This window comes from Cercospora beticola, chromosome 2, assembly GCF_033473495.1.
Source record: "Cercospora beticola chromosome 2, complete sequence".
Taxonomy (NCBI): domain Eukaryota; kingdom Fungi; phylum Ascomycota; class Dothideomycetes; order Mycosphaerellales; family Mycosphaerellaceae; genus Cercospora; species Cercospora beticola.
Genome location: NC_088936.1, coordinates 3,095,482 through 3,122,153, shown reverse-complemented (window position 1 = coordinate 3,122,153; position 26,672 = coordinate 3,095,482). Strand labels below are relative to the sequence as shown.

The 26,672-nt window shown below is 53.0% G+C and overlaps 16 protein-coding genes across 16 annotated transcripts; 7 read left to right on the top strand and 9 right to left on the bottom strand.

Annotated features, from left to right (window-relative positions):
* Positions 1-498: 498 nt before the first annotated feature.
* On the bottom strand, positions 499-1,251 carry RHO25_003153 (uncharacterized protein; the record flags this gene model as incomplete). The annotated part of the gene is made up of 1 exon (XM_023598675.2): positions 499-1,251. One exon carries the CDS (start codon positions 1,249-1,251, stop codon positions 499-501), a length of 753 nt encoding a protein of 250 aa, XP_023455127.2.
* A 677-nt stretch (positions 1,252-1,928) lies between these two features.
* RHO25_003152 (uncharacterized protein) lies at positions 1,929-3,776 on the top strand (the record flags this gene model as incomplete). The annotated part of the gene is made up of 3 exons (XM_023598674.2): positions 1,929-1,995; positions 2,294-3,276; positions 3,324-3,776. 3 exons carry the CDS (start codon positions 1,929-1,931, stop codon positions 3,774-3,776), a joined length of 1,503 nt encoding a protein of 500 aa, XP_023455128.2.
* Positions 3,777-4,104: 328 nt separating this feature from the next.
* Positions 4,105-5,622, bottom strand: RHO25_003151 (uncharacterized protein; the record flags this gene model as incomplete). Its single annotated transcript, XM_023598673.2, has 2 exons — positions 4,105-4,908; positions 4,963-5,622. 2 exons carry the CDS (start codon positions 5,620-5,622, stop codon positions 4,105-4,107), a joined length of 1,464 nt encoding a protein of 487 aa, XP_023455129.1.
* Positions 5,623-5,947: 325 nt separating this feature from the next.
* Positions 5,948-7,915, bottom strand: RHO25_003150 (uncharacterized protein; the record flags this gene model as incomplete). The annotated part of the gene is made up of 1 exon (XM_023598672.1): positions 5,948-7,915. The coding sequence occupies one exon, from the start codon at positions 7,913-7,915 to the stop codon at positions 5,948-5,950; it is 1,968 nt and encodes a 655-aa protein (XP_023455130.1).
* Positions 7,916-8,636: 721 nt separating this feature from the next.
* Positions 8,637-9,978, bottom strand: RHO25_003149 (uncharacterized protein; the record flags this gene model as incomplete). Its single annotated transcript, XM_023598671.1, has 2 exons — positions 8,637-9,851; positions 9,907-9,978. 2 exons carry the CDS (start codon positions 9,976-9,978, stop codon positions 8,637-8,639), a joined length of 1,287 nt encoding a protein of 428 aa, XP_023455839.1.
* Positions 9,979-10,414: 436 nt separating this feature from the next.
* Positions 10,415-11,893, top strand: RHO25_003148 (uncharacterized protein; the record flags this gene model as incomplete). The annotated part of the gene is made up of 1 exon (XM_023598670.2): positions 10,415-11,893. The coding sequence occupies one exon, from the start codon at positions 10,415-10,417 to the stop codon at positions 11,891-11,893; it is 1,479 nt and encodes a 492-aa protein (XP_023455838.1).
* A 390-nt stretch (positions 11,894-12,283) lies between these two features.
* Positions 12,284-13,314, top strand: RHO25_003147 (uncharacterized protein; the record flags this gene model as incomplete). The annotated part of the gene is made up of 2 exons (XM_023598669.2): positions 12,284-12,910; positions 12,967-13,314. The coding sequence occupies 2 exons, from the start codon at positions 12,284-12,286 to the stop codon at positions 13,312-13,314; spliced, it is 975 nt and encodes a 324-aa protein (XP_023455845.1).
* Positions 13,315-13,449: 135 nt separating this feature from the next.
* RHO25_003146 (uncharacterized protein) lies at positions 13,450-14,037 on the bottom strand (the record flags this gene model as incomplete). The annotated part of the gene is made up of 2 exons (XM_065602360.1): positions 13,450-13,620; positions 13,675-14,037. The coding sequence occupies 2 exons, from the start codon at positions 14,035-14,037 to the stop codon at positions 13,450-13,452; spliced, it is 534 nt and encodes a 177-aa protein (XP_065458432.1).
* Positions 14,038-14,152: 115 nt separating this feature from the next.
* RHO25_003145 (uncharacterized protein) lies at positions 14,153-14,527 on the bottom strand (the record flags this gene model as incomplete). The annotated part of the gene is made up of 1 exon (XM_065602359.1): positions 14,153-14,527. The coding sequence occupies one exon, from the start codon at positions 14,525-14,527 to the stop codon at positions 14,153-14,155; it is 375 nt and encodes a 124-aa protein (XP_065458431.1).
* An 843-nt stretch (positions 14,528-15,370) lies between these two features.
* Positions 15,371-15,964, bottom strand: RHO25_003144 (uncharacterized protein; the record flags this gene model as incomplete). The annotated part of the gene is made up of 1 exon (XM_023598667.2): positions 15,371-15,964. One exon carries the CDS (start codon positions 15,962-15,964, stop codon positions 15,371-15,373), a length of 594 nt encoding a protein of 197 aa, XP_023455847.1.
* Positions 15,965-16,764: 800 nt separating this feature from the next.
* Positions 16,765-17,298, bottom strand: RHO25_003143 (uncharacterized protein; the record flags this gene model as incomplete). Its single annotated transcript, XM_023598666.2, has 1 exon — positions 16,765-17,298. One exon carries the CDS (start codon positions 17,296-17,298, stop codon positions 16,765-16,767), a length of 534 nt encoding a protein of 177 aa, XP_023455846.1.
* Positions 17,299-17,704: 406 nt separating this feature from the next.
* On the bottom strand, positions 17,705-18,919 carry RHO25_003142 (uncharacterized protein; the record flags this gene model as incomplete). The annotated part of the gene is made up of 1 exon (XM_023598665.1): positions 17,705-18,919. The coding sequence occupies one exon, from the start codon at positions 18,917-18,919 to the stop codon at positions 17,705-17,707; it is 1,215 nt and encodes a 404-aa protein (XP_023455841.1).
* Positions 18,920-19,203: 284 nt separating this feature from the next.
* RHO25_003141 (uncharacterized protein) lies at positions 19,204-20,817 on the top strand (the record flags this gene model as incomplete). Its single annotated transcript, XM_023598664.1, has 1 exon — positions 19,204-20,817. The coding sequence occupies one exon, from the start codon at positions 19,204-19,206 to the stop codon at positions 20,815-20,817; it is 1,614 nt and encodes a 537-aa protein (XP_023455840.1).
* Positions 20,818-21,297: 480 nt separating this feature from the next.
* On the top strand, positions 21,298-22,272 carry RHO25_003140 (uncharacterized protein; the record flags this gene model as incomplete). The annotated part of the gene is made up of 3 exons (XM_023598663.1): positions 21,298-21,798; positions 21,869-22,147; positions 22,210-22,272. The coding sequence occupies 3 exons, from the start codon at positions 21,298-21,300 to the stop codon at positions 22,270-22,272; spliced, it is 843 nt and encodes a 280-aa protein (XP_023455843.1).
* Positions 22,273-23,496: 1,224 nt separating this feature from the next.
* Positions 23,497-25,162, top strand: RHO25_003139 (uncharacterized protein; the record flags this gene model as incomplete). The annotated part of the gene is made up of 3 exons (XM_023598662.2): positions 23,497-23,595; positions 23,656-24,741; positions 24,803-25,162. The coding sequence occupies 3 exons, from the start codon at positions 23,497-23,499 to the stop codon at positions 25,160-25,162; spliced, it is 1,545 nt and encodes a 514-aa protein (XP_023455842.2).
* An 810-nt stretch (positions 25,163-25,972) lies between these two features.
* RHO25_003138 (uncharacterized protein) lies at positions 25,973-26,524 on the top strand (the record flags this gene model as incomplete). Its single annotated transcript, XM_023598661.2, has 1 exon — positions 25,973-26,524. One exon carries the CDS (start codon positions 25,973-25,975, stop codon positions 26,522-26,524), a length of 552 nt encoding a protein of 183 aa, XP_023455054.1.
* Between the last annotated feature and the right edge of the window lie 148 nt (positions 26,525-26,672).

Sequence of the window (26,672 nt, the reverse complement as noted above, 5' to 3'; positions counted from 1 at the left end):
CGTCAATGTGCTTCGTGAGACTCCACGCCGGCGATTCCGGCACAATCGCCGACAGTATATAACGTGTGGGCATGATGAACTTGAATGTTAGATGTTGGATGTCGAGCACTTTGGGCCTGTCACGAGATCCGGGTCAGCCCGGGTCAGAACATCAGCTCGCCGTTCCAGTTTCACGCTGACGGAAGGAATGGTCGCAGCATTTTCACCGAGGACCGCGGTATCGTGCGTTTTGGCACTTCGCTGACCAGAACAGCTTTCTGCTTTCAACTTCGGCGTCGTTGTCGAAGACAGACGCTCGTTCTCGAAGCCAGCTGGTTTCTTGGCTCGGGGCTTAAATAAGCATGTTTGTATGCGCAATGCTGAACCGAGGGACAACCGTTAGTGTGAAGGGCGTATCGACCAATGCAATTTCGACATACGTAAGCGTCATCCGTACGACAAATATAGCTTCTACCATGAGCGACTTTGGACAGTGCCATCTGTATGTCTAGGCGCACTTCAGGTATCCTTCTCGAACCATTCGCGGCAAGCTTCATGCAATTCCTGAACCCCTACACAAGAAGCTATCAGGCGATCGTAGAGAGCTTGGTTGATACGGCTCATCGACTCGGCCATAGCAGCAATGATGAAGTCGCCATAGCAGACCTGACTGCCCAAGATGAATGGACCTTGGTCTTTCTTGTTATCCTTTAAGAACTTTTCCATTGCATCGAACCCTGGCTGTGCTGCTTGCCAAGCACCCTCACCCCCTTTGGCAGCCTCAAACTCCTCGATGGTACAGCCAAAAGCAGCTTCTCGCTTTGCGCGCCAATACGGTGCGACGTCGTCGAGTAATACTTCGCGCATGATGAGCGGGTAGAATACACCGAGTAGCGGACGAGCTACCTGCCCAAGTATCGGTCCTGCTTGTTCATGTAGACCATTCTCCAGATGCAAAGAGGGCTCCGGGTGGCTCTTCTCAAGAATGGGTGCAATTCGTGCAGAATCCATGACAGCGGTTCCGTCGGGAAGATGAATTGCTGGAACAGTGTAACGAGACTGAGGGCCTGCTGGTCCCATTGGTGGATTCGGGGTAATGCCAATCGACGACAATGTAGGTTCAATGTCTGGATGCTTGAGAAATGTTGTTTGGTATGGAGTACCTTTGTAATTCAGGACCAAGCGAGCCTTCCAAACATTGGGGGACCAACATGTGGGCGGGTTGGTCTTCTTCGTCGGAAGGTCATACAGCGTGATCTGGGATGCTGCCATCTTGGGCTTTGCTATGTTTCTGGCGACAGGAATATATTTGCGGGTGTCGACCCGGGGAGAGGTGTGTAACATATGAGTGTCACTCGTTCTCCCAGCCACGGGCAGATGTGCCCCACTTTGAAAGCTTGATGGATCCAGAACTCTGTGCAGTTTAGCTTATTCGTACGTGTTCCAGGTCCAGGCCACGTGGTTGCTGCCGTGCATAGGCGTCAAAATCGACTCCATGCTCGGGTTGAAAAGATGTCAAGCAGGAGAGTCGACATTATGTCTTGTGCTTCCAATACTAGTAACTGACCTTGGTTTTGTGAACAAAACTTGGGTCTGGCACAGAACTGTGGTAATGGCCAAGTGAATGCATGTATGGCGTGAGCAGTAGGAAAATTCATCAATTGCTGCGATATGACGACGACAGGATACAGGACACGAAGCTCATATCGCGCTTGTCAAGGAAGTTGAAGTTGTGGAGCACTGCTGTGGCGGATCGAAGGGCCTAGCCTTCGCAGGCCGAGTGTGATGGCAGACGCCGTGAGAGTAGTGTTGGCGCCGGTTGGTACTCACACTGTGTATCCCATAAGGTACGAGGCCACTTGAGGACGACCGTCCCGCCTTCCCTTGACGGGCTCCTCGATTCACCGTACTCGCCAGTGCCGGTCTTCGCGCTTGCATAATTCGCAGTGATGCAAGTGGTGGGCGCATCTGCAGCGCACAACGCAGTTTCGTCCTACGCTCGAGCACCTGCCAACGGTAAGTCTCTCCCGTGCATCATGCCCCACCCTCGCCATTTGTCTCTTTCTCGCGCAGCACCAGCACCAGCACGACGTGACAGGTCAAGCAAAGATGCCGTCGCGCAAGAGTCACCCCACCGAGACTCATCACGAGCCTCGCAGGAGCTCATTGCGGCGGCTGTCGTCCATCGCCTCTCTTCACACGCTGAACCCCTTCAACCGCCGGCGCAGCAACAACATCGAAAACTCGCCATCGACCACCGCCAGCAATGTCTCCTTGTCCAGCATTTGGGCTAACGCCTCTGACCGGCAGAAAGATATGAATACGTCCGACATTTCCAGCGACAGCGACAAATTCGACCAGGTGCCACCTCTTCCTGCCCTTTCCTTGCGCAAGAGCAGCTACATTTGTCTACCGAATGATCCCATCGGTGGAATGCCGAGGAGCAGAACTTTCAGCAATCTTCCCTTGCCGACTCGAGCGAAGAAGTCGACCAGCAAGCTCCAGCAGTCCAAGTCGCACGCTCGCCTGCCGTCGCACACAAGCAGCAATCTGCCGCCATCGCGACTGCCGACGCCGACCTTCTCGACCCGCAAGCACTCGACCACTCGGCTCATCAACGCGAGCAGCAACACGTGGACAGGTAGCAGGAAGCTGATGAGATCTGATACGGAGCCGCTCTTTCCCCAGGCGCTGCAGCGCGAGACCTGTGTACCGCGCTTGACTGCGTTCAAGGAGAACATTTCTTTGAGCCCCATCAAGCCGCTCTCTCCGTACGATGACAACTTGTTTGGCTCTCCGTCGCGGAACTACAGCAGTAGACAGGGCTGGTCTGAAGATGGTGATGAGGGCTTGCCACTTTACGCAGAGCGCTCGTCGGGGTTGACATACCAGAGAATTGTCGAGCCGCGCGGTGTGACTACTCGACGACTTTCGCAAAAGTTCGAGAGCAGCCCAGCATACCGTGGTCTAACGGAGAGGGCACCAACTCCAGGCAAACCAGTGCAGAGATGGAACTCGCAGCCCGTGCTGACCAACGCGACCAATTTCCGCAGCTCTTATGGCTCCGAGATCAAGCAGACGCGTTTGATGTCTGCTCGCCAGGCACCGACGCCGCCTCCTGCAAAGTCGCCCTCGACCGAGCTTCTGCTCAACACCGCACGCGCTAGAGCCTTGAGCAACTCGTCGAGCCATCACCTCCGCTTTGCCTCTTCCCAGACTGCGGGTGTTGTCGAAAGTCGCCCGCAAAAGCCCATCAGTAGGGCCAGGGCAGACTCAATCAAGGCCAAGCCTGGAGCTGTGAGTAAGCCAGTCCCAGTACTAGCGCGCAAGCTGACCATGTTCAGGTTACATCTGCTCAACCTTTGGCGTACTGGACGGGTCGATTTTCCTCCTTGAACGATCGTTATCGCAATGAAGAACTCTCGGCGACCGACTTGTCTTCCCCTTCCATTCTCAAATTTGAGACAGACAAGATGCACACGACAGAGGCCAGCTACCGCCGTATGCGCAAAGCGATTCAGCATCTGTACTCTCTCTGCGCCACTCCTGAAGCTGAGCAGTCTTTCTTCGTCTGGCAGAAGGCAGTGGCTGGTGCTCTTGCCATTCCTGAGCTCGCTCGATCGGTGCCCGTCCCTGAGTCGAGGACTTGCGCGCTCGAGATGAGCTTGAAGAGCGACGAAAGCTTCACTCCGCCGAGCGAGTCCAGAAAGATGAACTTCATGGATCGCCTGCTGGGTCGCAGGCAGAAGATGGGGATGGACCGCCCCTCGATAGCGCCGGCGGTTGGTGGACTCTGAAGTTCGACTTGCTGAGGTCGCATGATCGCTACAATCTGGTCTACTATGATCGCGTTTTTGATGTTAAAGTTCGTGAGGAGGAAGGACTTTAATGCGCGCGAAATGCTGCTGAACTGATATTTCGCAGATTGAAAGCAGATCACGATGTTGGTACACTTTGTCATACTCACGAAAATATTGATGCATTATGCCAAATGCTCCTTCTCAGACTCCAATTTACCCACCCGAATGCCAATCTTTGAAGCAGAGCGTGCCATGCCCGTCGAACCAAATGCTCCAAAAGCGCCCCGCTATGCATTACCTCGTATTGAACTCGTCCCAGAACGCTTCACGATCTGCTCGCAGCGGCAGCTTCTTTCGCCTCTCTCTTCCTCGCGGCCTGACTCTTAAAGTACGTGCTCATCTGCTCCATTCTGGTCACAAAGAATGACTTCTTATGCGGGAACTCCTTGACGAGGATGCCCAAAGCTTCTGCATACTGCACTGCTTTCATGTAGTCGTCATCTGTGCCGACTTCTCGAATCAAGAAACCCTTAGTGCTCTTCATTCTTTCGCCTTCAATTTGCCATAGACGGATTTGATCTACCACAGTGGGTGGAAGAATAGGAGCTGAGTGCATAGCTGCCTGGCGACGCAAGATCGGATGCGCGTGGGTTTGTAGGTAGGAGATGATCTGGTCGCTGGTGATGCCGCTCGCGATGGCGGTCTGGATCGAAGGTTTGGTGATCTTCGCTGTGACGAGGTTCGGGTAGCGGGTGTGGAGGTTGGCAAAGAGGGAGAGGATGGAGATTGGTAAGGGCGAGGAGGTGTAGGCGTAGAGTCTGTAGTTGGTTTCGAGGATTATGTAACCTTTTTCGGAAGCGGACGATGCAGGATCGTTGGGGTCGGAGGTTGTCGTTGTGAAACTGTTGTTGGGTAGTGCTGGCGCGTCAGACGTGAGTGTTGTAGCCAAGCGTGTCGGATAGTAGCGATCGGAGTTGGGAGAACGGCGATAGACTAGACCAAAGTCTGTGAGGTCCTCCAGCATCTGGAGCTGAGTTGGGGTCAGATTCGATGTCGAATAGCTGATGCCCAGCTCCAGAGAGCCGAGCGTGAAGAGGAAGGACAGGACGTCAACAGAGTCCATGTGAAGCTATGATCGCACAGTCAGTTCATACTCCTCCCAGGTTGACATATCGGGACCTACGTCAGCTGAGACTTCCAGATACACGATCAGCAGTGACCAAATTTGGGCATTGACGTCTTGCAGCAGGAATGTGAAGCCGTCCTGCGTTATGGCCCTGCTCCGTCCTTTGACCACGACGAATCTGCCCTTCTCAAGCAGAGTCCTCGTGCCTGTCGAGATCTCAATCCCTGCGCCCAGCCCTGCAGATGCACTTCCAACCACGTAGTAAAGGATGGCCTCCCATTGCTTCCGAGCGAACGTGTCCAGGTACTCGGCGGTCACGGGCGTCTTGTCTGGTTCTGAACAAGGCACACCAAAACTATTGTGCTTGCCGCCACCTGTCAGAGCCATGCGCAGACTCTTGCCAAACGCAGGACTGAGGCGAAACGCCTGTCGGCCATTGTGCTGCTCCTCGTACAGAATCTTCAGTCGTTGCAATATGCTGAGCGCACGTTCCTTGACCTGTGTGCTCTGATGGTCCGGCTTGACCCATGCGTCCAGATCTGATGCAGCGAACGGGTGTGGGAGGTAGAGCATGGCCATGACAATCGTCTTCGCCAGGTGCGGCAGCATGCGGCGGAAGATGGCCAAGGCAGTCGATGGCTGTTGATACAGCTTGGTGAAGGTCGTTCCGGGCAGTTGCTCAAGGTACTCGAGCGCCCGCTGCGCCGAGGACGACATCTTGCGAGAGTCGTCGATGCCGCTGGCGAGCGGTGCGGGAGTTGGAGGTGCGTGCCATCGTTGATGCACGAGGGAAAGTTGCCTATGACACTCGATTCGCGAAGCCGCAGCGCTGGGACGTGCCGCCGTCCGTGCGTCGGACTACGCGTTCCATTCCACCCGACTTGTCCTTCTTCCTTTCTACAACCACATTGATTTGTTGCTGTGATACCAGATTGCACTGTAGTGTAACAAAGAAGAGGCACAAATAATACACAAGACTTTACAAGGCGTCGCCTAAGATTTCAAGATCATACAGGCTGCAAAGAAGGTGAGAGCTAAACTATCAGTGATTATCTCTAGGCATTGGCACCTTCTGCGCGACTCTCTGGAACTGCGTCGCTCGTCGAAAGACCATTCCCTCGCTGAGAGGCCCGACTTCCCTCCTGAAGAAGTCTTGATAGGGCGTATGGCTCTCGACCATCTTGTATCCACCCTTCGCCATCAGCTCCTTCCTCCTTGCAGCAATCTCCTCATCAGGAATCAACATGTTCACTTTGCGTCTAGTCAGGTCCACTCGCAGCATATCTCCGTCTTTCAAAATTGCCAAGTTGCCATTGTCAGCTGCCTCTGGGCTCGCATTCAAAATGGAAGGGCTTCCTGAAGTTCCCGATTGTCTCCCGTCGCCAATGCACGGCAGCGAGTATTTCAAGCCCTTCTTTAGCAGATGCCCAGGCGCGGTCATATTGACCACTTCCGCTGCTCCAGGGTAGCCTAGCGGCCCGGCACCACGCATCACGAGGATAGTCCGCTCGTCTATCGGTGCAGTCTCGATCCTGGCATTATAGTCCTCCGGGCCATCGAAGACAACAGCCTTCGCTTCGAAAGCGTTCGGATCGTCGGGGTTCTCCAGGAACGCCTCTCTAAACTCGGCGCTGATGACCGAAGACTTCATAATGGCGCTGTCAAACAAATTGCCAGTCATGTGCGCGAAGCCGGCGTCAGTTTTCATGGGCTTGTCATATGACAAGATGACCCTTCGATCCCACGTCTGCCTTCCCTCAACATTCTCCTGTATCGTCTTGCCATTAGCCGTGATGGCATTTGCATGCAGCTTGCCTTGCTCGAGGAGCTCCGCCATCACAGCAGGAAGACCTCCAGCACGGAAGTACTCCTCGCAAAGATATTCACCAGCAGGCTGAACGTTCACCATCAAGGGGATTCCAAAACCAATGCAATCCCAGTCATCCAGGTCAAGCGGCACGCCAATATGCTTCGCCACAGCACACAGATGGATTGGAGCATTTGTCGACCCACCAATCGCTGTATTCGCCACGATTGCATTCTCGAAAGCCTCTCTTGTCATGATATCCGACGGCTTCCTGTCCGCGCGCACCATTTCCACAATTTGCACTCCAGTCTTATATGCACATTGTGCACGCTCCTTGTACGGCGCCGGAATGGCAGCAGATCCTGGCAGCGCCATACCAAGAGCTTCGGCAAGAGCATTCATCGTCGATGCCGTACCCATTGTGTTGCAATGCCCAACACTCGGCGTCCCTCGAGTGATCAGGTCCGTGACTTCCTCATCATTCAACTCTCCTGCTGCATGCAATTCCCTAGCCTTCCATACAACTGTCCCAGATCCCACCAAGTCGTTACTTTTCTGCCCATAACCGTTCAACATAGGTCCAACATTAAGACAGATAGCTGGAATATTGACTGTCGCCGCCGCCATGAGACAAGCCGGCGTGGTCTTATCGCATCCAGTCATGAGCACAACTCCATCGAATGGATACCCATATAATAATTCAACCAGAGTCAAATAACTCAAATTCCTGTCCAGCGTTGCCGTCGGCCGTCGAGAAGATTCCTGAATCGGATGCGTAGGGAATTCAATCGCAATACCTCCCGCAGAACGGATTCCCTCTCGCACGCGATGTGCCAAAGTCGTATGGTACTGATTACAAGGCGTGAGATCAGATCCCGAATTCGCGATCCCGATAATCGGCTTGCCGGACATGAGTTCTTCTCTCGTCAGACCATAATTCAGATACCGATCGACATACAGAGCAGACATTGCTCGATCGTCTGCGCGATTGAACCATTTCGCTGAGCGGAGGCTAGAATTGTCGCTCGCTTGAACTGTAAGTTTTGAGAGCTGGGATTCGAGTTCTTTCGTTCTCGCACGGAGAGCTGAGAGTTCAATCTTGTAGTCTTCGATGTCAACGAGTTGAGTCGTTCCGTTGCTGCTGGAGCAGCCGTTCGATTTGTCTTGGCAGCCATTGCAGGCTTCAGTAGATTCACATCCCATTCTTGCTGATTGAAGATGGCATTTCTCTTACTGCTCTCCGAGTGTTAGTCAGTGGTAATCATCTGCAAGATTTGTGGTTCAACATGCACACTAAGTATCTCGCTACAATCAAAGGCCGACCATGCCCCATGTCGGCCCCACGTACGGCAGAAGCAGGCTAAATGTTCAACCTCGCCTCGCTTCGGAGTTTGTGGGGGCATCATTAGTCACTGCTAGGCCGAACCGATCTGGGGTGCCTCTATGTATAAGTACGAGTATGGCAATTTCTAGCGTTCTCAGTGTGCTGCATGCTGGTCTGTGATTATACATAGGCTCGAGCATTGCCAATCGTCGATACTGTGCGCTGGCTCTGTGAGGCCCAAAGCTGACGTTATGTACAGGGTTACTCGCCCTCGCTTCGTTCACTGCCTCAGGTCCTTCGACATAGAAACGCTATGATACAAATTTCGATAACGAAAACGTCTCGAGCTTGCTGGGTAAAACACAGAATCGATTTCGTTTGGCATGCAATGGACAGCTCTGTTGTGCTAATGGGGTATCTTCAGTAAAACTCTCACCAGGAACCAAACGCCTATTCTGTACTCCAATCCATCGAGATCATGTACTGTGTTGCACCTGGCTGCGCCGGCATCTGGGGAAGCGTAGTCGCCTAGGGCAAGCCGTTGCTTCTTAATTAGGATGCTTCGGCTGGGAAGGAACTTCCAATGAGGATAATGCAAGCTCAAGCGTTGCTGTCGGACTCCAGAAATTGAAGACTGACCCCATGTCGAGCGGTCAGTCCTATGGCATCGTCATCGTCGTCGTTGTCAAACGACGATGACCTCCTCGGCGTACGATTCTCTTCGTTGCTGCTACGAGCAGATGAGCTCTGGTCGTCGAGGTCGAGCATATCGAAGCGGTTGTTCAGCGTCACATTCTTGACTGTGGGACCCTTTGGCGCGACTTTTGGCGCAATAGCACGGGTTGGCAGAGGTACGTCGCACTCATCAGGGAAGAATGAGATCTTGCAGCCGCGGTACGTCGTTCGACTCATCATGCAAGTCCTAGCGAAGAGAGCATTGTGCACTGCATTGGTGTACACGTACGCATTGCCATCTCGAAACTTGACGTCAATGACCACCAAGTTGTGAATGTGCTCCAAATCGTCACGAATACGTGCTTCAGTGAGCCCTTTCTCTGTGGCGTTGCGGATGAGGATATTGCGGGTGGCGCCAGTGTCAATCTTGTTCTGGATGTGCGAATTGAGGGTGAACTGACGTTCAGCCCATCTCACCTCGACACGCTTGCCGTGTAGGTAGATGTCGTTGCGCTTGACCCATGCAAGATAATCCGAAGCAGCATCGAGGAAGGTTACAGTTGCGCTCTTTTCGGATCGCATGGTGACAGTGAGCAGCTTGCCACCTTTGACGACAGAGAGCAGGTCGCGATAGGTCGTGCGGCTGCCAAACCCTGTAAAGTAAAGTGTTCGAAGGGGTTGTCCAGGTCCAGCAGGCGTCTCCTCGATGCCGTTCCCCTCGTCCATAAAGCTATCAGCTTCGGTACCATCCACGATCGAAAAATTAGGACCGCCATAGCTGGCATGGCGCTGAGAAGCAGACACGTTGTTGAAAGGTAGCTGCTTCGACGCTGAGAGATGCTGGCGTGCTCCGTTGTGGAGGCCGCCAATGGCAGAATCTGAATGAAAAGGAGCTGACGCACCAGATTTCCACGGCGCAGAGCTGTAGGACGCATGGCGACCCAAAGTTGGTGGCTCCGGATGAAGATGCGTCGGCAGTCCATCGTCGAACTCGTCAGCCCACGCCTCAGGCCCGAAGGTGTCGGTCTTTTGTTCTTCAGGCGGCATGCTGCCAGCAATCAGGAGACACAACGTATCCGGAGTGATGCCGCCCGAGTACAAGGCACTCTTGAGGGCATGATACTCTCGAGACTCGCGGAGCTGCCCACCATGATCGTATTAGCGCGGCCACCAAGTCGCAAGTACGAGGACATACCAGGCCATCATATTCAGCCCTCTTGATAGTGACGCAGGTTGGGTCTTGGCGAGAAGTGTGCTTGAACGACATGTCAGCTGCAGTGTTGTGGACACAGAACATCTATACACCGGGTGGACAGAAAAGATACTCACAAAATCTGCTCTGCGCCACACAAACAGGTCAGCGCCTAATCGCATGCACAGATAGCAGCGCTATCTCATGAGTCGCGGATCGAGAGCGGGAGATCGACAAACCTGCGCAGCAATGCGTCAAAGTAACTCTTGTCGACAGTGACTTGTTGACCATGTGCCGTGGAAGCCATCGGATGCCAAACGCAGCCGTCGTTGTCGGTGTGTTGCGCACAGGAGAAGTGTAGCAGAGCAAGTACTTCTATGGGAGACAAGGCAGGCCCAGATCGCGCCAGCGGCATTAGCGTCGCTCTAGCAGGGGCGATCCCTACGCCGCAAAAGCTTGGCGACTGAAGCGTCCGTCTGGACTTTTTGACGCGTCGAACTTGTGCTGTTTCATGGATCAACATGCACCAGTGAGCGTCGCACAGCCGCCATCAGTGCCATCACCGCCGCCCGACCCGCGAACGACCAAACAGGATGCCATCAAACAGCTGGCGGAGGCCGGCAGTGGCGATGGCTCTGTCTGGTCGCAGCTGCTGAGTAACCCCTTCTTCACTGCAGGATTTGGTCTGGCCGGGCTGGGAGCTGCAATGCGATATGGCGCACAGGGTCTGAGGAGAGCTGGCGATCTGCTGCGGCATCGAATGCTGGTAGATCTGGAGATCACCAGACATGACAAGTCGTATCCGTGGGTCCTGGACTGGATGACCACCCATTATCAGAGTCAACTTGCTCCTCCAGGATCTCGCAAGCAAGTTGGTGCGCTGGAGGCCATCATCCGTCGCTTCACCCCAGGTCTGCATCATCTTCAGATCAACACTGAAGTCGTCAAGACTGCGGGTGGGTCGGTACAGACAGCTTTCGCTTTAGTTCCCGGCCACGGGCGTCATATTCTGCGCTACAAGAATGCCTTCATTGCTGTCAACAGAGAGCGTGTTGGAAGAAGCTTCGACAATACTGGCCAGCCTTTCGAGACTGTCAAGCTCACAACTCTCTACGCCTACCGCCATGTCTTCGAAGACATTTTCCGTGAAGCGCAAGCCATGGCCATGCAAAGGACTGAAGGCAAGACTGTGGTCTATACCACCCGCAACATGGGCTGGGAAGAATCCGGACAGCCAAAGCGTCGGAGACCATTCGATTCCGTTGTGCTGGAAGAAGGTCTATCTGAACGCATACTGCATGATGTACAGGATTTTCTCAACGCTCGAACCTGGTACCTTGATCGTGGCATCCCGTATCGTCGAGGATATCTGCTTTACGGACCACCAGGTACAGGCAAGACATCCTTCGTGCAAGCACTTGCTGGCGAGCTGGATTTCAACATTGCAATGCTCAGCTTGAGTCAGCGCGGTCTGACGGACGACAAACTGAACCACCTTCTTTTGAATCTGCCTGCGCGTACCCTCGTTCTACTAGAAGACGCAGACGCAGCTTTTGCCAATCGCCGCCAGGTAGATGGCGACGGGTATGCCGGCGCCAATGTAACATACTCCGGCTTACTGAATGCACTTGACGGTGTGGCTAGCGCTGAAGAGCGCATCATCTTGATGACCACGAATCACATAGACCGACTGGACGATGCCCTCATTCGGCCAGGCAGAGTTGACATGACGCTGTACCTCGGAAACGCTACAGAATGGCAGATGGCAAAGCTTTGGGATCGCTTCTACGCCGATAAGGATCCCAGTGGCGAAGGCAGAGATCGATTCGTGCAGAAAGCGAAAGAACTGGACTTGGTCGGCAATGTTAGCACTGCTGCATTGCAAGGCCTGTTCTTGTACAACAAAGACGACGTGGAAGGAGCGATTGCCCTTGTTGGTCAGCTTGCAGCACTTCGGCCTAGTCAGCAATCTGCATCTGATGCTGGCTGAATACTACCTTCTTCCTATCACTGATCCCAAAGTTGAGTTGGACCCACAAGACGCTTGTGCTTGGCCCGAAAGGTCGCCTCCGTCACGCCAAGTTTAGGACCCACGCGGCAGTCTTGGTAGGACTTCAACCTGCAAATGTCGCGTGCTATCGCTAGCACGCGGGTGCCATTTGGCTTCCTGCAAAGCTGCGATCGGATGCTGAGGTCTTGATATCAGGCTTCGCCTCCTAGCACGCGACATGAATGGCCACAGTATCTTTGATGCCTCTTAGCAAATATGGCGCCAACCACGAAAGATCTGGAACTCTCGAGCGACGATTCGACTGTATATAAAATGGAGTGAACATACAACAGCAGGCCTATTGCTGGCATAATCTTTACAATTGCCAATATGCTTTCACGAACTTTATTTGCGACATTGCCGGCGCTTCTCGTCGGCGCTCAGCAGTACAGCCTCACGGAAACGGGCGGACGTAATACCGTAGATTACCGCCTGCACCTCAAGGTAGATGGCAAGCCGGCCTCGTTCTGGCATGATGTCGCCTTGTATCCTCAGCAAGGCAACGCGTCGGTTGTGAACTTTGTCGTTGAGATACCTCGCTGGAAAGACGGCAAGATTGAGATTCGTCGCGATGAGCCTTTGAATCCAATCTTCCACGACGACAACGAAGAAGGGCCGCGTTTCGTGGAGAGTATCTGGCCGCACCGCTCCTATCCATTCTTGTATGGCTCGATCCCGCAGACATGGGAAAGTCCTAATTTCAACCACTCTTTCACAAATTTTCCTGGCGACAATGATCCAGTTGATGCCTTTGACATTGGGCAAGATATTGGCTATGTCGGACAGATCAAGCAGGTGAAGATCCTCGGAGCGCTTGCTGTTATCGACGGCGACGAAACGGATTGGAAGATTCTGGTCATTGATGTCAACGATCCTCTGGCACCCTATGTCAACGAGGTTCAGGATCTCGAACAATATCGACCTGGTGTTGCGGAGAGCTATAGACAGTGGTTCCGAGTAAGTGACTCTGCACAGCCTTCACGCGGTCTCTCAACTGACCGGCACGCTTCCAGACGTACAAAGTTCCCCGTGGCGACGGCACACTTACCATCGCCGGCGAGAACTACCAAAATGCGACTTTCACATCTGCCATCATTGCCGAGTCGCATGAGTGGTGGCAAGAACTGGTCGCTGGCGAAGTCGACAGCAATGAGATCAATTACAACCAGACTAGCTCAGCAGAATACAACAGCAGCTACGTTGAGCCAGGGAGCGCATGGGACGAGTTGGAAATCCCCAGATGGTCGACGTATGGTCAAGCTGCGCAGAAGCCTGAACGCTTCAATCGCTGGTATTATCTGGACGATCATGAGGAGCTGATTGTGTTGCCTGGAGACTATTCGCCTCCGAAGGATGATTGAGCCGAGTGTGAAGTGAACAAAAGCAGTTCTACTACCTAGCTGCCTGGCGATGGCATCTTTAAGAAGAGCAGGCCGTGATATTACATATCGTACATCTAGGAGATATCATACAGTTCCGATCCGTGCAAGGCACGATCATGCGGGTACAAGCTCGCCCGACTTGATCACATCTTCCGGGAAATCCTTCAGAGGGTCTTCGTGGTCAAAGTGCCACTTTGCTCTCTCTTGTCGTGTCCACTGACAAATGTTGAAGCTCTTGCCACCCCGGATCGGCCTGCTCATGTGGTAGCCCCAGTATGAGTCCAACTGCAATGAAACTGTTAGCTCATCTTTCACGCTGCGATCCTCTAGTGAACTTACCGAGGATGAGAGTTTCCAATCTTTGTTGTTGTCTTCAATTGGTCTCGGAAGTTCCTTACCCAATGTCCCTTCGACATCCGCGACTCCGACATGATGTAAGTCAATGTCGGCTTTCAGTGCGTACGCCACAATGGCTTCTCGCCAGTTCGTCTCAGATACATCGTCAAGGACGAGTTCGATGTCGGCCCACTCTGCTGAAGGTGCACTGAAGAATGATGCCATCACCACACCAAGGTCTTTAAACACCGAGTCTTTCTTCAATTGACCGACCTGCTGCACGGCATCGAGCGCGGTAAGGATCGTGCGACCGACCAAGTCAGACAGAAGTTGCACTCGGTCGCCATCATCGGCGCAGAGCCACATGTGCTGTTGGCTTCTGTGGTTGAGAAAATGCCCAAGTGCAGCAACAACAGCCCAAGCCTGGTGCAGGTCTGGCTTTCAACGCGGTGTCGGCGGATTTGCACTGAAACCAAAAAAGTCAGTCGGATCGCCTGAAAGTGAACAGTGCTGACAGTACAAGTGTTTCGATGAGGTCAATTATGGCATATGCCCAGTAGTCTGAAAAGACGTGCATTCCGTAATTATCGGGATTGCGTTGCATCGCCTCGTGGCAGTTTTGGACCAGTAAATCGAGGCCTTCACGCATGAGAATCCACTTGTGAGTCGGGTGATCTGCAGCTGGTTCTTTGAAGAAGTCTTCTTCGGAATCGGAGCCGTCTGATTCGATTCCGCTGTCTTCATCTTCGTTGTCCTCATCGTCTTCATCGGCCCACTCAGGCGGGTCTACGCACAGGTATTCGTATGGACCTGTGAACGCCTGCGCGTTGAACTTGGAGATGAAGTCGGAGGGCATGGCTGTGATCGTCTAGCGATGATTTGTGGTGTACGAATTATGGATGGTATTGAAATGAAGAGACAGCCCAGGGGCGAGTCTGTTGCATGTAGGTTCGTGGGCACAAGGGTGCCGATATGACGTGTAGGCGCCAGGACGCGTTGTTTCGAGGGTCCATGAACGCTAGGAACGCGCGAACACGTGCCCATGTCCGTCCCACTGTCTACTAGAAAGCTCAAACCAAATGAATTCTGCAATGGAACAGCGATCAGCTATTTGATCTGCTGCCGAGCTGCCGAGCTGCTGTGTCTGCGAAAGTGATTGCTCGCTGCGAGATTAATTTCCAGCCGAGCTTTGGATCGCCACCAAGAAGGCAAGCACTATAGGTCCAAAGTTGTTGCAGGAGCCGATGGCCAGTAGCGGTGAGCTTCCGAGCGCGCAGAGGAAGTGGAGCAGCGACCTGAACTTCGCCGTCGAGATAATAGCAGTCGTGGTGCCGAATAGCAAACGAGGCGTCGCTCACCAGGGCATTATTTACGAACACGGTCGAAGGTGACAGCAATCGCTTCGGCCACAGCCATTGCCAATGGTCGGTACGCTTGCTCTTGCCCAATCACCCGAGTGATAGCGCATCGTTCATAGTGGGACCGTAGCTTCAGAGGCCCGTCACTACCAGGGGAATCGCTTGTATGCCAGTACTCGCGCTGCGAGCGGCAGCCAGCCGAAAGCGCGAGCATGTCCCTCCAGAGCCCACAGCGGTGTTTGCCTGTGTCTGCTCGCATGTGTCCAGAAACTCCTCTTACCCGTGATGGCTTTGACGCTCTTCAATATCTTGTTTCCCTTGGGGTGACGCGCCGATGCCAGTCACCCAGCACCCGCGGCGACGCTCGTCTTCGGCGCGAAGAACGTATCCCTCTGCCATCTGGCCTCCTCGATACTCTCCAGTATGTCCTCCTTTGCCATATGCTTTCCCGCTTTCCACGGACTCTTCTTCAGCACCTCTTCCGGCGCAAACCTCCTCGCCGCCTCTTTGATCGCGCTGACATCGAATATCCTGTGATGTAGGTGTCTCACAACCGGGTTCCACGGTTCTTGACTGAGGAAGACCTTATCCGCATGTACAGTGTTCCCTGCCAGTAGAGCTTTCTTGCGTTCTGGGCAATACTTTTTGATGTATGCTAGCAGCTCTTCCGAGGCTTGTTCGGCCGTGGTGGTGCTGTCGAGGCACTGTTGTGTGAGTCCTGAGGAGCCGTGATGATCTGTACACCACTCTCCCATTTGGTCCAATTGCTCTTTCGTGTGGTGGATCACAGCTTCGTAGCCGGTGTCGTCGAGGAGGTTGAGCTCGTAGTCGGTGATGTAGCACGCGAGCGACATGATGGTGTCTTTGTCTTTGTTCAGGCCTGTCATCTCACAGTCGATCCACACCAGGTGCTCCTTCGAGCGTGATTCCGGCATGGTGTGTGGATGCTGTGTTGTCGCAGTGAGGAAGATTGTGGATGCGGAGGCGAGACGTGGTGTGGCAGGATGGCTGGAAGGCTTGGCTGAAGCATGAGCTAGTGTGAAGTGAATGACGACGATATACGTTGTGCAAGGTTGGAGCTGTACTGCATGTGGTTCTCAACACTGCCGACATGGTGTTTGCTACATCGCGAATGTGATATTGCTATATTTATCTCCACTACCTACTTCACTTAAATCATGTTTCGCTTCTGGAGAAACATGTTGTACAGAAACCAGGCGCTCTTTCGCTCTACAAAGGTCAATCTACCTACTGCGTGCAGCCACTTTCACCATACGAGATATTTGCATGCAGTATTGTGAGGGCCGAAAGCTTCCTTGGTGCGCATCGAGTTGGGTGCCATCCCGACTTCGTGAAGACCTATCTGCGATCTGCAGCGACATGTGGCGTGCAACTTGTTCGATCGCTGATGCAAAAATACGTGTAATATACGCTGCGTGAGAGGTTGATGATGCACCTGGAACTGCAGCATGACCTGCAGCTTTCGTGGTCGATCGTGCGACTGACAAATGCCGAGTAGAAGTGGCAGAATGTGTTTGTAGCATTTATAATGCGAACGAAAGCCGGCTTAGTCAGGGAAGTAGCTCATTTAGCATAAGACAAAATGCCCGTAGTGGACTCGTCGAGTCTGTCTGTTCAGCAGACCCTTCCCTTTGTCTGGTGGTCGTGGGTTCGAAACCCGGAACACGATCTTTTTCTTTTGCAAGTGTTTGTCAATTTTGCATCAGCTTGCGACTCATTGTCGTTCCTGTGCGACTTCATCTCTTCTGTTCTTGTTCTTTTGTGTCCCACTTATCCGATCAGGCCGATACTTTTGCCCATACAACAGCTTCGTCTCTTCATCCGAGCGAACCCAGAGGATATCATAGTCGCTCGCCGCGGTCATTGCAGCGTCTCGTTGCGTGTGCCTTCCATTGATTACCTGCACATTCAAACCTTGCTGTCGATAATTTTCGAGTGTAGCGTCTCCGGTACGCAGCTCATTGACTTCCCGCATCGTCGCGTTCGAGTTCTTCTGGCGGTGCTCGGGCGGGGTATGGATGTAGATTGTGATCCGGGAAGGCTCTACGGCGTGCTGAAGAAGGTACTGTAATGCCAGGCTGTCTGCGCCTCCGGCATTGGAAAGGATGAACTCATCGTGTGCGGCGATGGCAGTGTCTAGTGCTGTCTGGTAGTGCTCTAGAAATTGTCCTTCAGGCAGGTCAATGTGGCCAGAAATGAAAGCAACTCTATGCGATCTTGCGCTACCCGGTAAGTCCATGTCAAACATGATACCGAAAACTGAACGCCAGCGTGCGGCCGTTGGCTTATATGTCTTCCTGAACACGGCGCCTGAACGTCAACTGGCGGCGTCCTTTTTCGAAGGCAGTTTTTGAGGCATGATTGCGGCGCAGCATCACGATCCTTTGACGACGCTAAACGCTGCGGTAGGCTTGCTCGCGCTCATATTGCAGGATACACGTTGTGGACGAGTGGAAGAAAGGTAGGCTGTGCTCACAGAACGAGAGGTGCAGTGCAGCCACTTGCGACGATCCCAGATCGCGCCAACTTTCGGGCCGGGGCTGAGGGGATTGAAGCAGGAGCGCGTCTTTTCGAAGATGGAGGCAATCACTACACACATCTGACACTAATACGATGTCTCAGGCCGCCCTCTCCGAGGACACGTACAAGATTGGCTATGGTTGGGAACTTCCTCCTCCAGCGTGGTTGAACACCGCACGCGAAAATGTCTCGGCAACAGCTCCAACCTTACTGTCTCCGAACGGTGTTATTTGGGTAGCCAGAAGCCATGCGATACCCAACTCCCTGCTCGCAGCCCACAAAGGTCCTGTATAGCCAGACCATCGCAAAACGCCCGCCGGTGTCCCGGACGTGGCATTGTTGCCTGTGGTGATGATCGCACCGAGGCCGTGGTTCACAAGTGGCTCAGAGTCGGACATATAGAAGCCCCATAGGAGTGGGCCGAATCGCTTCATATCGGCCAGCGATGAGCTTCCATCTGGCAGCTGGGGCGTGAACATCTCTTCCACCATTGAAGAGCTCAGCAGCAATGGCTTCTCTTGAACCAGATCCTGCAACAGACGGAGATAGTCGCGGGCCGACGAATACAACCCCAGACCGCCCAAGTCGTCCACAGCGGGATCGGCCAACTGGAATCCTCCAGCGATGAGGTTGCCTTCGGGAGTGCGAGTGCACATGGGCACCAGTCGGCTGCGAATGCTATCACTGGACTCCAGGTGAAAGATGGTTGCAGTCATGCCCAGAGGGTCAAATATATTCTTTGCGCAGAAAGCCGAGAGTGACATGCCGGAGAGTCGCCCGATGAGAATGCCGACCCAGTCAAGTGATGCCCCGTACATCCAAGACTGACCTCTTTCAAAGATCAGGGGAACGTCCATAGCACCAAAGAACTTGCCGACAAATGCCAGCGAAGGTTGCCCTCGGTGCTCGGTCTGCCACGCTTGTAGTTGTGGACTGAGCATGTCATAAGCAACACCAGAAGTGTGTGTCAGGAGCTCGCGCAGAGTGATGCCCTTCTTGGCTTCATGCAGCACGTAGCCATTCTTGGCCGTCTCGTCCGGAGCGATTAGTTGAAGTGCCGCGAGCTCCGGCAAGTGTTTATCCAGAGGCAGGTCAAGTTCCACCAGACCTTGGTCCACGCATTGAAGCGCGGCAACTGTTGTCACGAGCTTGGTGCAAGATGCCAGCGCGAAAACCGAGTCCAGGCTGATGGAGGCCTGGCCGGGATCTGTCACCGACAGAGGCCCAGATGCGTGCGAGAATACATCGGTACCAGACTTGTCGAGCGCTGCAAGGACGACTCCGGGCAACTGGCCATCTCTAGTAGCCTGATCGATAGAATCAGCGAGGTCTTGGAAGCTCGACGGCATGCTTGTGAGATTGTGATTCTGAGTGCAAGCAGATAAGTCTTTGTTTCCTCGCTGATATGCCCCGCACGCTGGCTGATCAAATACGGCACATCGGATTTCATTTTCCCAGCTTCAAAGCACAGCGTCGTGGTATACGGAGAATGAATTCCCCGCACTGAAGCATAACCTCATGCAGAGCCATTCACTCGACATCGCCATATCTCGCTGGATCTTCACTCTCAATTCTGCGAAAACTGTTTCTGATCGTCCCTCGCTGCCCTCTTGATCACGGAACTTACACAAACATGCACGCCGAAACCAGAAATGCCGAGGTCCTCATCGTCGGTGCTGGACTCTCTGGTATCTATCAGTTGTGTTCCCTTGTTGGTCAAGGATACAATGCTATACTGATCGAAATGGGTACTGATATCGGCGGGACCTGGTACTGGAACCGGTATCCCGGGGCAATGTCTGACTCAGGAGCGCCGTTCTATCGATTCTCTCAGGATGACTTGCAGGAATTCCCTGCAAAGAATCGCTTTGTTAACCGAGATGACATTATGTCGTATCTGCGGTATGTCGTCGACAAGCACAAGGTGCAAGATCGTATCAACCTGAACACCGAGCTACGACGTGCTGTCTTCGATGAAGACTCGGCCACCTGGCGAGTAGAAACATCTCAAGGACATATTGAGGCACGGTACTTGGTATCAGCCATGGGACTATTGAACAAGACAAATTATCCCGACATTAAGGGACTTGATGATTTTGGAGGCGAACTATTTCACTCTGCCAGATTCCCGACGGATTTCGAATTTAGCGACAAGAAGGTTGGTATCATCGGGAACGGGTCGACCGGGGTCCAAATCATTACAGAACTTGGTAAGGCAGGTGCCTGTAATAGTCTCACTTCGTTTCAGCGCCATCCGCAATATACTGTCCCGAATGGTGACGGACCCATCCCACCAGAAGATCTCCGGGAGCTTGTGCAGGATTGGCCTGGCACTTGGAAACGCATATTTGGCAGTCGAATGGGCTTTGGTTTTGAAGAGGCCACGACGTTGACCGGAAGCGTGGACGAAGCGACTCGCCAGAAGGTATTCCAGGACGCCTGGGACAAGGGCGGTGGTCTTCGCTTCATGTTTGGCACCTTCGCCGACATTGTGGCGGACCCTGCCGCTAATGAGGCAGCTGCCGATTTCATTCGCGGCAAGATCAAAGAGATTGTGAAGGACCCAGCCAAAGCAGAAGCTCTTACACCACATGACCTCTTTGCAAGACGCCCGCTCTCTGACGCGGGATACTACGAGACTTTTAACAACCCATGGGTTGACATCGTTGATCTGCGCAAGTCCCCGATCGATCAGATGACCGCTGAGGGAGTACTTACGTCCGATGGCAAGCTACATCAGCTCGACGTGTTGATCCTGGCCACCGGGTTTGATGCTATGGACGGGAGCTACCGCCGCGTGTCAATCGAAGGCCGTGGTGGCGAGACGCTTAACGAAAGTTGGAGCGATGGCACAAGGAGTTACTTGGGCTGCTCGGTCGCGGGATTCCCCAACTTCTTCATGATCTTGGGACCGTACGGCGCATTTGGAAACAATATTCCGATCGCAGAGACAGTAGTCGACTTCGTCACAGCCATGGTACGCGACGCGATGCCACAGCCTGGCGGTCCTGGCAAAACGATTGAGGCCGCCAAAGAAGCGGAGGACCAGTGGATGGCGATGTGTCATTCCATCGCTGACGCTACTTTGTTCACCAAACTGGATGCTCCGACTTGGGTCAACGGCAGCAACATAGCTGGGAAGAAACAAGAGCTGCAATTCTTCGTTGGTGGTATTGGGGCTTATCGCAGCATCTTAGATGATTGCAGATCGAGTGAGCCTCGGTGGAAAGGTTTCAGCGTGTCTTAGTAGTGGAAGCGGCTGCGTAACATGTCTTTTTGGGTGACGCTAGAAGCGGATCATCCTTAACGGCCTTTCGATCATCTCTGCTTTGACACTTGTTTTCACCAAAAGAACGTGTCTTCAAGTTGCCAAGGACGCACATGAGATGTCAGAGATACCGAGAACCCAGCTGTGCCCGGAACACCGTCATAACACAACACGATCATGCCGCCTTCCTGCATTGCTAAGCGTGACCCACCTTCTGTGTCGCCGTGGAAGCTCTACCAAGGCCTTGAACTCGAGTAGTCACGTGCCACGGATATCATTAGCCTGACTATTACCAGAATCAGTCCAGAGTGTAATCTAGCAGCCCGGAAATTGACCGGGCCTCGAACTCCGGGATCTGTCTATATTTTCTAATTCGGTTACGTTCAACGAATGTTGTCAATGGTGCTGGAGCGTTGCTTGGCATTAGGCTTCCCTGTCATATAACAACGAAAAACAAACATGGCCTCAGATTCGCCTGTCGCGGTCATCACCGGTGGTGCTAGTGGCATGGGACTCGCGCTGGCCGAAGACCTCGCTCAAAAGAATTGGAATGTAGCGGTTCTGGATATCAATGACAAGGGAGGCAAGGCCTTAGAGGGAAAATTCACTGGCAAGGTCTCCTACTTTCGGGCCAATGTTGTGGACTATGAAGCTCAAGCTGCTGCATTCGAATCGGTATGGAACTCATGGGGAAGACTTGATTTTGTCTGGGCCAACGCGGGAATCGGCGACAGAATTCCCTACCTGGACCCACCAGCGAAGCTCGATGGTAACTCCCCGCCGAAGCCAGATGTCCTCGTTATTGATGTAGATCTATACGGCGCGGTATATTCATCATACCTTGCGCTCTTCTACTTCAGGAAAAACAAGACTGGAGCAGGCAAGCTGGTCATGACTAGCAGTACTGCGGGTCTCTACCCAAATATTGCTCTTCCACTGTATGGGGCGGCAAAACACGGCGTAGGTCTTTTCAGCGTGCTTTCACAAACTGAGGTTGGTTGAAAGATGCTGACTCCTTCGCTTGGATTAGGTCGTAGGCCTAGCACGCAACATGGCGCTCATCCTTGAAGCCAGAAAGGAGCCCATAGAGATCAACTGCATCTGTCCTGGGCTTGTAAAGACGGGCATTCCAGCGAAAGAGATGTTCGACATATTTCCTGCGGAGCATGTAACTCCAATGGACACTATACTCCATTGCATGAATCAATTCATCGAAGAAGACCTGAATGGCAGAGTTATGGAGTGCAGTGGACCGAACATAAACCGCGTCGATGCGCCGGATTATAGCGATGAACACTCGCGCTTTTTGGTCAGTACTTTTGGTTGTGTGAGTTGGAATATCATTGATCTGACACATGCTCCTGCAATCAGAACCACACATTTCCTATCAACATGACATTTTTGGCAGCCAATGCCATGGACGAGCACACCTAGTTCGATGCCTTTCGACTGGTGCAAGCAGTGCACTGGTTGGAGGGCAACAGCCAGGGAGGCAGATGAACTACATGGTACTACACAAATTTGTCTGGCATCAGTGTTACTCGAAAGCTCGTAGTGTGGTAGGCACCTATTCTGCGGGAATAATATAGCATCGTATAAACGCGGCAATAAGGGGCTTTCTTGGAGCTCATGTTTCCGCCAATCAGGTACTCGGAATTTGCTTCAATCAGCATCGAGTCAAGAATGCAGCAACAGTTGCATATGCCGGCAGGAGTGCTCTGGAAGGGAAGTGGGCCATGCACCTTCGGCTGTGTTGAAGTTACATACTCGTGGAAGGAATGTACGTACAAAGAAGTGGCAAGTCGTATGGCTGGCGCTACCCACTGCTGCACCCTAGCGCCTGCTTCCCCGCATTTCCCCACGCAAGTGAGTCCCCTGTCTCCATAGTTCGCTATCCATGTCTTCATAGATGGTAACGCATTATGGTATCGCCATATGCCTTCCTCTGGCTAGATTTCATCACCTTGCACTACGTATGACACGATGTCCGCAGCGTCTCCGGCGCAGAGCTCGAATGTGAAGTCTCAACATCGACCACACGAAGCGCACCGTCTGCCTCTCAAACGAGCATCTGCGGCATGCGTTTCGTGTCGCGCAGGCCGCATGAGAGTGAGTAGTCCGTCCAAGGCGAACTGTCATAGAGCTCATTTAGTACAAGTGCATCCGGGTCCCGGGTCAAACAAGCTGTAAAAGCTGTTCTCAACGCAGTCGCCCCTGTATATTCACTGGCTCAGACGAAAGAAAGAAGTTGGTTCACGACTTTTAGCTAATGTACTGGTTTTTCCACTTATTGGTACTGACCAGTTGCTACGCAGGCCTCGATCACGACAATATGTCAACCATCTCGCAGACGAGGTGCAAGCACTGCGGCAGCGATTGATGTCCATGCAGCAAGACTCGACGGCAGCCTGTACCCTTACGACAGTGACTACTAATGAAAGCCAAGATTCCCAGCCCACGCCGCCACGCGAAGCTGATGAGCGCGGTCAGTCAGGCGTTGTGCCTGAAACTCTCGATCCACTCAATACGGGAAGCATTACTGATTGCATCGTCGATGATGCACATTTGCCGTCTCGTCAGGAGCACATACCCATCACAGTTCCAGGGTCCGTGGTCAGCCACATCGCTAGCATTCGTGCCCGCAAGAGCGTCAATGCCATGGACCGACGGCTACGTTATTTTTATTTTGGTCCGGTCACGAATTCGGCTGTTCTCCTGTCGCAAGACGAGCTTGACATTGAGTGCCCAAGTACAGATGTGAGTTAGCTAGACATAATGCGGGTATCTGCCAATAGTTGACTCAACGGTGCATTGCAGGGGCCAGATGGCCGCAGGGCACGGGCTCTCATTCGTTCTGTCTCACATGAAACCCACGATTATCTTATGACACTTTACTGGAGCAGCTTCAATCAAGTCCTTCCCGTGATAAACCGCAAAGCTTACGAGGATGACTTCACTTCGAGAAGCGTGGGATACTATTCCAACCTGCTGCATTTGTGCCAACTTGCCATGGGCTTTCGATTCTCAGACAAGACTCGACAGGACATGAAGGCGTTAGCACGCGGTTCGTTTGAGAGCATATTCCACCAAGAGGCAAAATATATGATCGATACGGAGATCGAGCAACCTAGAGGGTTGCCCACCATCTCCGCACTCTTGCTCATGGGAGACCTAGAGTGTGGAGTGGGCCGAGACAATGTTGGCTGGATGATGCATGCAATGGCAATACGAATTGCCTTGGACTTGCGCCTGAACCTCGCGCCATCCCATTGCGAGACCCAGTTGAATCAGGAGGCTTGGCTGGGAAGACAGACGTTGTGGGCCTGCACTGTTTACGATTGCTACTGGGCACTTTTTGGCCAACGTCCAACGACAATCAAAGTGGAGGAAATTGAAGTTGATCTTTGCACACCGAACCAAGACGGCGCCGACGCTTTTGACCCCAGCAAGGGTGAAGCATTTTCAGCGGGTAGAGTTTATGGAGCTTTGCTAGAACTAATGTCTATTGCCGGGCGAATCTACAGCGATCCTGAAACACTGAGAACGCCTCGCATCAGCGAGCTACACAAGACCTCTTTGAAGAGGGAACTCCAGTGCTGGTATGCTCAGCTGGATGGTAGCCTCACCTTGACACCAGAGAACATCAGAGAAGCATCCCCGGACATGTTTCTTCTACACCAACAATATCACTCTATGTTGATCCTCTTGCATTGGCCGTTGGTGGAAAGCCCTGGAGTCGGTGGAATAACGAACTACTTCGACATGACACAGCAGCGGCAACGCGAAGTCATGAATGCGCTGCACATCTGCCGCAAGTCCGCTGTGGCAGTCACGCGCATCTACCAGGAATATATGAAAAGGTTCGATCCTACAAAGCTTTTCATTACTTGCGTACAGCATATTGTAAGTTGGTCATCCGTCCAATTTGGGAAATGACGCACTCTGACCATGCATCTCCTCATAGGTAACTGCTGCATCCGCACTGATCGCATCCTGTCAGATAGGCGGCGTCTCATCAGACACCTGCATCCAGCAGCTCCGCATTCTCTCCACAGTCATCACTGCTGCCGCGACCACGTACAAACCAGCTGGTATCATACGTACTCTACTCGAAGAAGCTCTCACAGAGCTCAGTCTCGACTTGCCATATCGTCTTGGCTCGAGCTCATCCGCACCACTCGACACTCTGGTCAACCTGAACGGTGATACTTTCGAATGGAATCTGGCACACTTCGTCAACGATACATGCACCGAGCCAGAAGAATCCTGGGTATCCTGTCTGTTGCACAACTCGGGACGCGCTGAACAATTCGCATACAGCTGAATAAGTCACATCGACGCCCGACTACTCGTTGAAACTCCTCGAATGGAATATTCACCGGAATGACCCATGCACGCTGGCTGGGGATTGTGCAATGCAGAAAAGTCCGTCAATCGCCTGTCCAGCTTCTAACAGCAGCTGTCACGCCATGGCGAAAATACCTGCACTCATCGGGTTTCGCGCGTCTTCTCAACTTTGCGCTTGTCTTGTATGTCCTTAGGCTTGCCGAGAGTTGCATGTCTCCTTCGTGATTACGGCGAGCTCCTTGGGAAAGCATTGATATGCAAGCAAGGCATTTTGGGCCACTAAGCTTCCACTGAGCCCGTGGGAAGTCTTTCAGCTCGCACCGACTCATTCGCAATTGATGCAGGCGCTACGCTTATCATGTCTCAGATCACAGCGGGGAAAGAGTGATGTGCGAGAACCAGCAACCTGGCTAATGCTCGCCCGATCTCTTCCCGGCTCCTCATTCGCGTGCTTTGCACCAGCTCGCAGGGCAAAAGATATATCTGCAAGTTCTCGACGAGGCGCTAGCAACAGGTCAAGCTTCCGATCCGGCAATCATCAATGGCGGACGCCAAGGCTTTGTGGCGCGGAACTCTAGCTCCCAAAGTATAGTATCCACGCTCACGTGTACGATTGACTTGTTTCCTGCCATGGGTAGCTCAAATCGACCAGGAACCCATTGGCTAACAATCCCAGGTCCTTCCATGCTTCAAATTTTGCTTGATCTTTGCTTCAAAAAACGAACATTCCAGAACGCCTTTTCTCATCACAACAGCGGCCGCTTCGATCCGAGACGCCTTTTCCAAGATGACCGAGCCAACGATCCAGCAACACGCATCGGCACCAACAAGCCTCAATGGTGGCGTCGACCCTTCACAAGCCAGTATAAATAGTCCAGCATCCTTGACTGGCAGCGACCTGGTCAAGCATCTGGAATGGATCGCCTACTCTTTCGTCGACGCTATCAACGATCGTGACCTCACATGGCTCGGAGACAATGGGCCAATGTCACCATACATCTCACAGGACTTTGTCGGCGAACAAGAACGTATTCCAGGGAGCTCGCAGACCGGCTTTGTCGGTCGCGAAGAACATGCGAAATTCTTCCCTATGATTCTCGCGTGGTCTCCGAACTACAAGATCCGCATCTTCGACCTTAGTACCTGCGTTGATGAAAGGAAGGGCAAAGCTGTGATGTTCTTCAACGGGGAGTCGACCGGCATAGGCGACCTTGCTATGCCCAGCACTTGCACAGTCGATTTTCAAAGATATGACGATGGTCATTGGAAGATGTGTCGATTCGCCGGCGTCCGCGGCATGGTCGATGGGTGCGAGCTTGTCAGTCCTGACGTAGATTGAAGGAAAACCATCGGCTGGCCAGTAGCCCTACCACTTACGAATGAGATTCCTTTTTGTTGAATGGGTTTGGTGAAGCAGGTCACAAATGTGCAAATCCACAGGTGTGACGAGGGCATGGAGTGTTTGCTAATGCTCAATTTGCAATGCT